This window comes from Sorex fumeus, unplaced genomic scaffold (assembly GCF_029834395.1).
Source record: "Sorex fumeus unplaced genomic scaffold, SorFum_2.1 ptg000036l, whole genome shotgun sequence".
Taxonomy (NCBI): Eukaryota; Metazoa; Chordata; class Mammalia; order Eulipotyphla; family Soricidae; genus Sorex; species Sorex fumeus.
The window spans coordinates 5485800-5497532 of NW_026606093.1; the positions used below are offsets into that span (position 1 = coordinate 5485800).

The 11733-nt window shown below is 59.1% G+C and overlaps 1 protein-coding gene across 1 annotated transcript in view; it reads left to right on the forward strand.

Moving 5' to 3' along the window:
- The window catches only part of SLC6A12 (solute carrier family 6 member 12), a 29226-nt gene extending 18186 nt beyond the window's left edge, over nt 1-11040 (forward strand). Inside the window, exons 7-16 of the mRNA XM_056117838.1 lie at nt 982-1114; nt 3456-3590; nt 4622-4725; nt 5333-5457; nt 5832-5944; nt 6340-6477; nt 7002-7104; nt 8951-9051; nt 9437-9607; nt 9871-11040. Coding sequence (XP_055973813.1) covers nt 982-1114; nt 3456-3590; nt 4622-4725; nt 5333-5457; nt 5832-5944; nt 6340-6477; nt 7002-7104; nt 8951-9051; nt 9437-9607; nt 9871-10014 — 1267 coding nt within the window. The 3' untranslated portion in view covers nt 10015-11040. The remainder of the gene's footprint in view (nt 1-981; nt 1115-3455; nt 3591-4621; nt 4726-5332; nt 5458-5831; nt 5945-6339; nt 6478-7001; nt 7105-8950; nt 9052-9436; nt 9608-9870) is intronic.
- The last annotated feature ends 693 nt before the right edge of the window (nt 11041-11733 follow it).

Consider the following 11733-nt stretch of genomic DNA (forward strand, 5'->3'; position numbering starts at 1 on the left):
GTGCTGAGCCCTGCTGCCACAGCCCAGGGCCCCGGCACGGGGGCTTGGATGTCTGAGCCTCGGACTTGGGGTGTACACTTAAGGCTCTCTCTGCGTGCTTCCCAGCATTACTTACTCCCCGCTCAGACCCCCCCACTTACCAGACCCATTCAGACCCTTATCCAACAACACATTAGCACCTGCACGCTCACTTAACACCAGATCCACCTGTCCCCTTAGCCACGCTTGTTTATTCGTGTACGCTTACACCCACACCCACCTGCACACCTACCCCCCATCAACTTGCATTGACTCACTGCCCCACACATCACCAGAGGTGCGCTGGAAATAGTCCAGACCAGTTTAGGAATGCCAGTGTGCACTTCTCTTCCCAAAGCCATGCTCGGTGCGGGTAGCTTGGGAAAGGATTTAGGCCCTAGGAACCCACTCTCATAATCGACCCTCTGCCCTGGCTACTTCCACCTTCACAGCCACCCATGCCCACATATGTCCACCTCATTCCCATGCAAGTCTCTTACACCCTCACACTTAACTAAAACCCAACTCACTCCCACGGTTGTCCACTCTCACACAGAGATGTATGCCCACAGCTGTCCAAAACACACATTCACCACATACACACACCACATTTTCATGACCCCAGATGCAGCAAGCAGCTTTATATATTGACACACGTTCAGCCACTCATATATATAAATATATACTCATATATATAAATATATACTCCCTACAGACTCATTCATAGTCTCTCTCTCTCACACATGCTCACTCTCTCTCTCTCTCCCCTCTTTCACTCTGTAGAATGGAGAAGTCTGTATGAGTTAGAAAGACAGAAAGACAGAGATACTAATGGGAATCAGCAAACAGCCAGGGACATGCAGCCCCCAGGTGGGAAGGGAAGGTGGCGTGTGCGTGGTGGTAGGCTGGCAGGGGAGTGGTGTCCGGTAGTCTTTCACCTGGTGGTTTCCTTCCCCTGCCCAGGAGACGTGTTCTGAGCATCACCTCTGGCATCCACGATCTGGGCTCCCTGCGCTGGGAGCTGGCGCTGTGCCTCTTGCTCGCCTGGATTCTTTGCTACTTCTGCATCTGGAAGGGGGTCAAGACGACAGGCAAGGTGAGGTGTTGGGGCTCTCCGTGGTCCCCAGCGTGCACAGGGACTGAGGGAAAGAGAGGCTGGAGGCGACAGCACAGCTAGAGCAGAAGTCACGGAAGGCAGAGTTCAGCTGGAGACAAGGGTCTCTTCTGCAAAGAAAGGATTTCTTGGGGCTGGGCAGGGGCAAGACACTTGCTTTGCCTCTGGCCGACCTGAGTTTGGTGCCTCAGCCCCATAAGGTCCCCAGAGCCCTGCCAGAGATGATTCCCAAGCACAGAGGCAAGAGGAAGCGCCGAGCGCCTATGGGTGTGCCCCCCCAACCCAACCCCCTTTCTCCCTCCCCTCCAGTAAAAGAAAGAGGATTTCCTTTCCCATATGACTTTGATAGACTTGTTTACAGGAAATTGAGAGGCACGAGTGGTGGAAAGCTTGCTCAGTGGATTTTCAAACCACTAGGAATTATGGCAGAGGTTGTGAGGAAAAGAGATACTGAGCCATTTGATCGACACAGAAGTCTTAAACTTGGAGGGTCGTGAGTTTGCAAATTTGTGGCTGAGATGAACTGAAAAGCAGCAAAGGTGTAAGCCAGGCACTGCAGGAATGTGAAAGGCTGATGACATGGACTTTAGAGGAGATGGGAGGTTTAGAGAGGAGGGAGAAATAATGGCCTGGAAGCACCATGATTTGGTTAAGCAACTGATTTCCGGCTAAGATTAACTTTGGGATGGTTATCGTAATAGGTTACAGGGGTTATTGTTGAAATGTTTCACTGCCAATGAAATGTTTCAATGTCAATGGCATTTCACTGTTGCTTTTGCCAGGTGAAAACTAAGAGCCTTTTGCCCTGAATTCAGAACAAAATTTAAAAATTCTTCCTGTCCAAGCTAAGCACCGCTTAAGTTGTCAGCATGAGGATAGGGCGGGCTGCATGGCCCAGTGATCCTTGTTAACGTTTTGCTGTCTGAAAGTCTAGTTTCTTAAGGATACCCGTGTGTTTTGGTATCTCTATTTGGAGGGCTGCTCTGAAGTGGTGCTGAGAGGCTCAGGTGTGTGTCTGTATGTGGGAGCGGGGGGTGGGGGGGTGGACACCTGTGTTTCTTGGTCAGCCAGCCCAGGGCTTCAGTGCAAGGGCCCACAGACGTGACACTGTTCAGTTCCCGGGTCACCCCCAAGGTGCTGGAGGCCTCCAGGGCTGCCTTGGCAATGCTTAGGACCATGTGGTGCTGGAGATCAAGGTCCAGTGCCTGGCAGTAGCCTTCACTGCGGCTCCATCTCCCTGCCCCTGGAAGGTCTCTGCTATGTTTGTCTGACACGTTCGGATCCTCTACTCTGACGGGCTCTTTGCGTTTGACAATACGCCAAGACTGTTTCTGAACTCCCCAACAGAGCTGTCTTTGAAGTGGTGAGCTTGCCAGCATGACAGGGGTTCAAGCTAAGAATGGGAAGTAGTAGCTTGAATGCTAAGAGAGAGTTCTTTTTGGTTCGGTCTGCTTGGGGACCCTCCCTGGGCTGTGCTCGGCGCTTCGCTCCTGGTGGGGCTCAGGAAGTCACAGGTGGTGCCAGGGCTCAAATGCAGGCTGGCTGTGTGCCAGGCAAGCACCCTACTGGCAATCCTCTCTCAGCCCCTGGCCAGAGTTCTGACTGTGATGATTATTCCCCCCGCCTCCCCTCGAAACTCTGGGACCGAGGCTGCGTCATGCTCTGGGACGCTGGGACAGACGGCCGGGACAACTTCTCTATCCCTAAGCAACTTTCCTGGATTGTGGTCAAAATAAGAATAACAGCCTGATGACAGTGACAACACAGGGATGCAGAGAGCATGGCAGTGGGGGCAAGGGTCTGGCTCAGGGACAGAGAGGGGGCCCCTCTCTGCATCCCCGTTGTCCCCAGCCACTCCCCCACGCTGCCCCCTTCTCCAGCCTGGAGAGCAGGGGCCAGGACCCTCCTGATCCCGGCTTCCGCCTGCGCCCCTTCCCCTGCTCAGCCGGGAGACCCACCCTCACCGTGGGGCAGGGGAGAACAGCCAGGCACAGGCATGGAGGGAGAAGGTTTAAAAATAGGCCTGGCAGTGTTGTGACTGGAAACTTGTACCCTGCTGCCTCCCTGCACCCGGCCTGCTGATGTGTATCTCGGGCTGACGGGGAGCCGGGCCCTGCAGGAATGTGAGAGGCAGGTGTGGAAAGTTTCCTGTCTTCCCGCCCTCCCCCGCCCAGGAGGCTCCGAGGGTCCAGACACTGGACTGTGTGTGCAGGAGACGCCTGCAGAAGGGGCCGGAGGGGCCAGAGGGGGCCAGAGGGTCGCCGAAGAGGCTGGCGTGTGTGTCCCCCCGCACCGGGACTGACCTCAGCCTGCTCCCCTGCAGGTGGTGTACTTCACAGCCACCTTCCCTTACCTGATGCTAATAGTCCTCCTCATCCGGGGCATCACGCTGCCCGGCGCCTACGAGGGCATCATCTACTACCTGAAGCCGGACCTTCTCCGCCTCAAGGACCCCCAGGTAGGGGCTGTGCTGGGGGCTGTGTGCTCCTCCCCTCCCTGACTCCCAGCCCCGCCACTAAAGTAATTCTTTTGGTGTGGTTGCTTGGGGGAGGGGGAGGGAGATACCTGGCGATGCTTTGGGGGCTGTGTGGCACCAGGGCTCGAACCCGGGGCTTCAGCATGCAAGGCTGAAGCTCACGCCCCTGGAGGCATCTCCTGGTCCCTCCACCATTTCCCTCCCGCCCACCCCCCACACACCACATCTTCCAGACACAAGATTTGAAACTATCGTGCTGCTTTTCTCTTGGTTTAGTGGCCACCGTGCCCAGAGGAGAAAAATTAGAGGATAGGAGAGAAAATAACCAAAACGGAATGAAAAAAGCTTGTGTCATCCCACCGCTCAGCTGTAACCCGTTAGCATTTCAGGATATTCCATTCCAACTCTTTTTTTTCCTCCTTGAGGGCGCGTGGGTGTCTGTTTTAACAGAGTTGAGATAATTATATAAAGACATATCCTTTTTTACTTCAATTATACTGTAAGCACTTTCCTATGTTATTAAATTCATTTGTAAGTGTCATTTTTAACACATGCATAATATTCCTCCACCCACCATCCATTGGTTCGTTCATTTAGTCCTTCATTCAAAAAAAATACCAGTCAGCAGGACTTGGCACCAAAGGGGTCCTCGGGACATTTTTGTTGACTGACTCAGCAGATGGGGGTGGAGGGGAGTGCGAAGAGTTGGGCTGCGGGAGGGCAGGGCACAGTGCAGACCAGGCTTCGTGGCTGAGTTCAAAATTCCTTGGAGGAATCCAATCTCACACTCCGGGAGCTTCCCAGGGGCCCACAGAAGTGAGGAGCAGGGAGCCCCAGCTCCCCTGCAAGAAAATGTCTCTAGGTGGAAACTTGACTCCTGGGGGGGGGGGGGGGGAGAGGCGGGGAGGCTGGGCTGGACGTGATGAGGGAACACGGGATGCCGTGTGGTCCCTGCACCAGGCCTGGGCCCCGCCCCCTGACGCCCCTTCTGCTCTCCTCGGGGGTCCCCGAAGGTGTGGATGGACGCGGGCACCCAGATCTTCTTCTCCTTCGCCATCTGCCAGGGTTGCCTGACAGCCCTGGGCAGTTATAACAAGTACCACAACAACTGCTACAGGTAGGCCTTGGGGGGAAGGGGGAGAAGGGTTTGGGTGGACTTGGGGACCCCCTGCTGCCTGTCTGGGGTCCCAGGCCGGGACCCTCGAGGTGGGCTTCAGGGCTTAGTTCTTACTGACGTGGATGGCGAGCTGTGTCAGCGCCAGGGGCTCTTCTCCCCGTGGCCCTTCTTTCTTCTCTCCCTTTCCTGTCTCGCCTCACGGTGGCCGTGCGACCTCGGGCCCGCCCGTCCTCCCGCCTCTGCTGTGTCTCTTCTGTCCGCTTTCCCCTTCCCGGCCACTCTCCTCCGCCCTCTTTTTGTCTTTTCATTCCTTTTCCTGATATATTGGGGATGGAAGGTGGCAGGGCATGGGTGGGGCTCTTGGGGACCCCCCCCTTGATTGTTCGTTAACTGGACTAGAGGCTCAGTGCGACTGCCCCAAGAGGCGGTACTGTGGGGGTCCTGCCATGTTTGGGGGCGTCCAGGGCTGCACCCGGCGGTGCTCAGAGGAACAACCCAGGCTGGTGCACGGAAGGCAGGCGCCTCCCCCCACGCTGTCTCTCGGGCCCCCCAGGTGGCTTTCTGGCTCCCCTTTTCTCCCTCTCATATGGGCGTGGCCTGGTCACAGGGACTGCATCGCCCTCTGCGTCCTGAACAGCGCCACCAGCTTTGTGGCCGGCTTCGTGGTCTTCTCCATCCTGGGCTTCATGTCCCGCGAGCAGGGGGTCCACATCTCAGAGGTGGCCGAGTCGGGTAGGTGCCCCCTGACTGTCCGGGACCTGGGAGGAGGGAGGGTCCAGTGTCAGAGCTCCAGGGCTGGGGAGGGGAACCCGGTCAACCCGGGTCGACAGACGAGCTCCCCCCCCCCCCCCCCGCCAGAGTCTGAAGAATGAATGGGTGGGCAGCACGTGCCCCAGAGCCTGGGGAAAGCAGGACGATCAGGGGCGCACCCCACTTTCCTGAGCCCAGCCCCTACACCTGCCCCTGCAGACACACACACGCACATGCACACACACACACACACACACACACACACACACACACACACACACGTGCCCTGCCGTGGGGCTCCTCCGTGGGGGTAGAGAGTGCCCAGAGTCGGCCTAATAGTGCTATGTGACTGGCAGGTCCGGGCCTGGCTTTCATCGCCTTCCCCAAAGCAGTGACAATGATGCCCCTATCGCAGCTGTGGTCCTGCCTTTTCTTCGTCATGCTGATCTTCCTGGGGCTGGACAGTCAGGTAACCCGCCCCGGCCCAGCCTGGCCTGCCTGCCCCGTCACTCGCCTTGCCAGCGGCTTGTCTTGCTGTCCCTCCTTCCTTTCCCCCGACCCCTGACGACATTCTGGGACTCGTCCTACGAGGGGGGTGACCTCAGGCCTTGCCCCTGTTTTGTTTCTCCAGACTTGACCTGCCCAGGCCCCTAACTGGCTCCCAAGTCCCCCCAAAATGGTCCCTTCAGCCTGTCACCTGCCGAACCCAAGACCAAATGTCTCTCTCTAACCTCAGCTCTGGCCCCAGAACTGTGGGGGTGGACCCGGGGCGGGGCTGGCCTCCTCCCGGGACACCCCTCGTGGCCCTGGCCGTCCCTGCGCCCCCGTGAGTGGGATGCTCACCCCTGCCCTCCCGGCCCGCAGTTTGTGTGTGTGGAGTGTCTGGTGACGGCGTCCACCGACATGTTCCCCAGGCAGCTGCGCCAGAGCGGCCGGCGGGAGCTCCTCATCCTTGCCATCGCCATCATCTGCTACCTCATCGGACTCCTGCTGGTCACCGAGGTGTGTGGGCGCCCTCCAGAGCACATGCTTCTGTCTTGCTGCCTGGCAGCAAGCTTGCTGGGCTGGCTCAGGCCCCGCCCGTGCCAGGGAGCAGCCAGGAGGTGGCATGGCACAGAAGTGGAAGCGCACCGTGCGGGTCTCGGCAGAAAGGGGGTGGGGGGCAGTGTCTGGCGGTGTCCTGGTGGTGGTGAGTTAGCTCAGTGGTCTGAACACGCTGTCAGGGACACACACACCTGTCTCTCCCCGCCCTGGTTGCCTCCCTGAGCTCCCTCCTGATAGGAAGCGGGCCGAGGGTCTCCAGTTGGCCAGCATCCCGCCTTGCGGGTGCGGGGGGGGAGCAGGGAGGGGTGGGTTTCTGGAGAACGGGAGGCCCTGTCCTGGCAGGTGTCGAGCAGCATGGGAGGAGCCCTGTGGCAGGGCCAGGCTCCTTCTCCCCAAGGCTGTGCTCCTCTCACTGTGTGTGTGTGTGGGGGGGGAGCGGGTGTGTCCCCCAAAGCCAAGGTCCCAGCCCCCTGCCCCTCCAGGGCGGGATGTATGTCTTCCAGCTGTTTGATTATTACGCCTCCAGCGGCCTCTGCCTGCTGTTCCTCGCTGTCTTCGAGGTGGTCTGCATCAGCTGGGTGTATGGTAAGTGGGGGGACAGGCCACAGCTAGGAGTGGTCCCGGGCAGAGGTGGGCTGTGCTGCTTCTCACCTTCTTGGACTCTTGGAGTTGCTGAGCTGGGTCTTTTTGAAGTGTGTGTGTGTGTGTGTGTGTGTGTGTGTGTGTGTGTATGCGTGGTTGAGTGTGAGAATGTGTATGCATGTGAGTGTGCATGAGTGTGTTTGAGTGTATGAATGTGTGAGCACGTGTGAGTGTGTATAAGTGTATATGTATGTGAGGGTGAGCATGTGTGTGCGTGCTTGCCCAAAGGGGACAGATCCCTTGCTGGGAACATTTACGTCATGGGGGATGGAGCAGAGAAGGAGGAAAGTGAGGTGCAGGAGCATGGTAGGAACCGCATTGCTGGTAGGAACCTCCTACCCATGAGTCGGAACCTCATTCCTCTTCCCGAGCTGGAGCGAGGGTACAGCACGTGGGGCGCTGGCCTTGCATGTGCCCCAGGTTTGAGCCCCGCAGCCCGATGGGGCCCTGATGCCCCTCCGGAATGATCCCTGAGTGCGAAGCCAGGAGTAAGCCCTGAGCACTGCCAGGCGTGACCCCCAAACAAACACGGTTTCCTGAAGTCCATCCTACACTTCCTTGCCCTGAACCCAGTTCTGCCACCCATGAACTGCATCCTCAGCAGCCGTGACCCTCTCGGCATCCAGATAACTCACCAGGGTGCCGGCCCGTGAGAGCCCACGATCACGGTCATTGTGCTGGATGACAACAGTGGCGTCAGGGTTGTGCAGTGTCCCTGCTGTTCGCTGCCTGTGCCCACGCTCACTGTCCACCTGCTGGCCTTCCTCGGGGAAGGTGAGGCCCAGAGACGTGAGGCATCTTGCCTGAGCTCACACAGCAGGAAGTGGAGAAGCCAATTTCACAGCACATGAATGTCCCATCTGCCTGGCTCTGGCTCTGAGGGCCCGGGGACGGGGGAGGGGGGGAGACCTGGCCAGTGCCATGGCCTTCGGGCAGGTTCGGCACCCCCACGTGGGCAGCCCCCATGTCCTGCTGGGGACCCTTTCCTTGTGTCCCTCTCCAGCACTGAATCTTCTGCTTGTCCCACTTGTCTGAGAATATCAGTTTTCAACTGGGTCCCCCCCCCCGATATTCCAAGGGGGGGCTATAGGTGGCTATCGTGCCTAGGTGGGGTGGGGGAGGGGGGCCAATAGCATGAGACTGGGGGACCAGAGGCAGGACGGGGGGTGCAGGAAGGAAACAGGGCTGAAGAGGACACGGTTGGCACGAGTCGCGCCAACTTTTCCTGGGTCCCGGCAGGTTGGGTGTCAGGCTCTGAACTGGGGAGCCAGCTCAGACACAGCAGGGGCTTGAATGACTGTGTTTCCTGGCAGGAAGACGGTTCCCAGTGCTGGGGTGGGGGTAGGAGGGGGAGGGGAAGTGCCTAGATGAGCGGGGCCTGCCTCGCACCAGCGCAGATGGGGTGGGGTGGGGTGGGGGGTCCACAGAGCTGACAAGAGCTGTCAATGCTAGCTGTGCCCCCCCCCCCAGCACGACCCAGTCCTGACCAGTCACCGCTGGGAGCAACTGGTGCCCAGGGCCTTGCTGTGCTTTGGTCCCGGGGCATGGTGGGCACAGCTGCCAGGACCTGAAGCTCTTTGGCTGTGTGGCCGATTCGACCTGAGCCTGAATCTAGCTTGGCGGGGCAGACCCACAAGCCCCTCGGTGAGGCAGGCAGGAGGGCCATGTCCTCCCCACAGAGGGGGCCTCGGCCCTGGGAAGGGGCAGCGATGAGAGCACGGCCCCGGGGAGGCTTCCACCTGCCCCAACTACCCCTTCTATTCTCACCTGCACCCCCCGTACCTGGCAGGGGCCAACCGCTTCTATGACAACGTCGAGGACATGATTGGCTACCGGCCCTGGCCCCTGGTGAAGATCTCCTGGCTCTTCCTCACCCCTGGACTCTGCCTGGTAACCCCCGCCCGCTCTTGGCTCCTCCTGTCATCCCCCCTGCCTGTCCCTCTTCCCTTCTCTTCAGGGTCCCTCTCATCCTGCTCACTTGGCCAGCACTGTCATCTGTTGTGACTCCTGCTCCATCGAGCACCCTAGTTGCCAGGCCTTGGGTGTCTGTGTGTCTGTCTGTCTGGGCTCCTCTGTCATCCCCTCCCCCCTCACCCCCGCCCCTCCCAGGCGCCATTCCCTGTCTCAGGACAGGAGCGACGCTGTGTGACTCACGCTGTCCCAGCTGGCGCATCACCTTGCATCCACGCCCTGTTCTCCGTGGACGGGTACTCACGTCTCCAAGGGGTTGGCGGGGGGCCATGGCATGCTCTGATCTGCCTCTGGCCCTCTCCAGGCCACTTTCTTCTTCTCCCTGAGCAAGTACACGCCTCTCCGGTACAACAACATCTACGTGTACCCGCCCTGGGGGTACTCCATTGGTTGGTTCTTGGCTCTCTCCTCCATGGGCTGCGTCCCACTCTTCATCATCATCAGCCTCCTGCGGACCCGGGGCTCCTTCAAGAAGGTAGGAGCTGGGGAGGAGGGAGCCCTTAGGGGAGGCTGCGGGAGGGGCCGGACTTCAGGGGCCCCAGTTCAGGGTGAGGGGAAGAGCCCTTTGGCACAGTAGAGTCTCAGGCACCAGGGTCTTTGAAGACCAAACCAGCGGCTTCATTTTCAGAAATGCCCGGAAGTTGCAGAGTCCAGAGCCTCATCCTCTGGGTCGACTGACCAAGGTGGGGTCAGATGCTGAAGCGGTCATGTCTTGTCTATCTCCTCTTCTCTCCATAGCGCGTGCGCCAGCTCATCACCCCTGACCCCAGCCTGCCACAGCCCAAGACCCAGCTGAGTGTGGATGGTGGCGCCAGCCAAGACTGCAGAACCCCCGCCACCAAGGAGGCACTGGTCACTGGGGAGAAGGAGACCCACCTGTAGGATGTGGCCAAAAGCCAGGTGATGGCTGAGGCCAGGACCTCAGTCAGTGTCATGCTCTACCCCCAATGGACAGCCTTTGCTTCTGTCCCCTACCACAGTACTGCTGACCACCTCCGTGCTGTACCTGGGCAGCCCGGACAGAGGCCAGACGCCCATCAGCCGGAGCAGCACCTCCTGGAGGGCCAGAGAAGGTCCCGCTGAGCGTGCCATGCTGTCAAGGGACTCCAATGGGAACATCTCGCCCTGTTTCTCGAGGAGGGTGTCCTTTTGAGTCACTGTTGAGTCGCACCCTGTGTAATGGGGAGGAGGGGCGGCTCCTGCAAGAGCTTACTCGGTGTGTGTGTTGGGAGGGTAGTGCCAGCCAGCGCCCACACTGTGCCCTCACCAAGAGACCCGAATGGAACACACCACGATGGAAGCGACAACTGGATGCCCCCCCGCCATTGGATCTGATGTTCCCTATGTGTGGGGGTCCCGTCCTAGGCCCCACACTCTGGATTACCTACGGAGGGAACTAGAGGAACAACAGAAGTGGGGTTAAGGGGGGCTTCTAAGCCTTCCCATGCCTCCTTGTCTTGGGCTTTCTCAGCGGCGGTTCCTGCAGTTGGGCCCAGCTCAGTGCTGCTTCCACCCTCTTTCTGAACTATAGCCATCTCCCCAGGGGTCACTGGCGCGGAAGAGACGTAGAGATGACCGCTAGACGTGCCCCATCCATGACTGTTGCCTCGGCTCTCCATTTTGGCACACGGGGCAGGCATGGCCAATCAATGACCCTCAGGGCAGACCTGGGTAATCAACTACAGACCCCTGACCCATGCACAGTTCCTCCGCGGCGCTCCCGACCCAAGGAGGCTCCGTTTGCACCCTGCTGTTGTCTAACCCCGTGGCTTCACGGAAAAGGAAATGGAGGACCCAAGAGATGAAGTGACTTTTTTTCCCCAGCTGCCCACAGCTCCCGTCCCCCTGTCAGGCCAGTGTTCTTCCCGCCACACCCCTCTGCCTAGTTAAAAGCGTGTGTAGACCCTCGGCCACCTCGTGCTCGCATTCTTCACCTGGTCTCGCTCTGTCCAGTTCCACTGTCTGGAGTCCGAGAGCCAAGAGGTCTCTCTGATGAAGAGGTGACAGCTCTCCTCAGATCGGGGCCCCGTGTTGGTGTTTTCTCTGCCAGCCCGTACTCACCCCTCTGAAGTGCCCTTTCCATCAGACTTTCCGCTGGATGCCCGGGGGGGGCTGGGAGAGCACCAAGGACATGGCAGAGAGGAAGGTGGGGCGAGGGAGCGATCTCTGTTCCTTCTCACCTCTCCCTCCCTTTCTCAGCTCCTTGGGTCCACCTTCCTCTGCTGTGTCCCTTCCCAATTCCTCGGGATCCTGCCCTTGGCTGGGGAAAGGCTTCCCGCCAGGTAGTAAGGTGGGGCTTGGGCAACTTCTGTGTTCTTGGCTCCGGAGGGAAGCGAGGAGTTGGAGTTTCTTCGGGCTAGGCATTCTCCTGGGGCAGAAGCTGGGAGCAGGAAGTACGGGGTGGGCTGGGAGGGCACACAGGGTGGGAAGGGAAGATGCACACAGAGCCCAGGGGCTGGAGTTGGAACCCACAGGTCTTGGGCCAGGGCGATGCCGGGTGCTTGCCCTGCACGTGGTCAACCCAGGTTTGATCCCGGCACTCCATCCCCCCCCCACCCCGAGTACTGCCAGGAGTAATCCTTGAGTGCAGAGCCAGGAGTA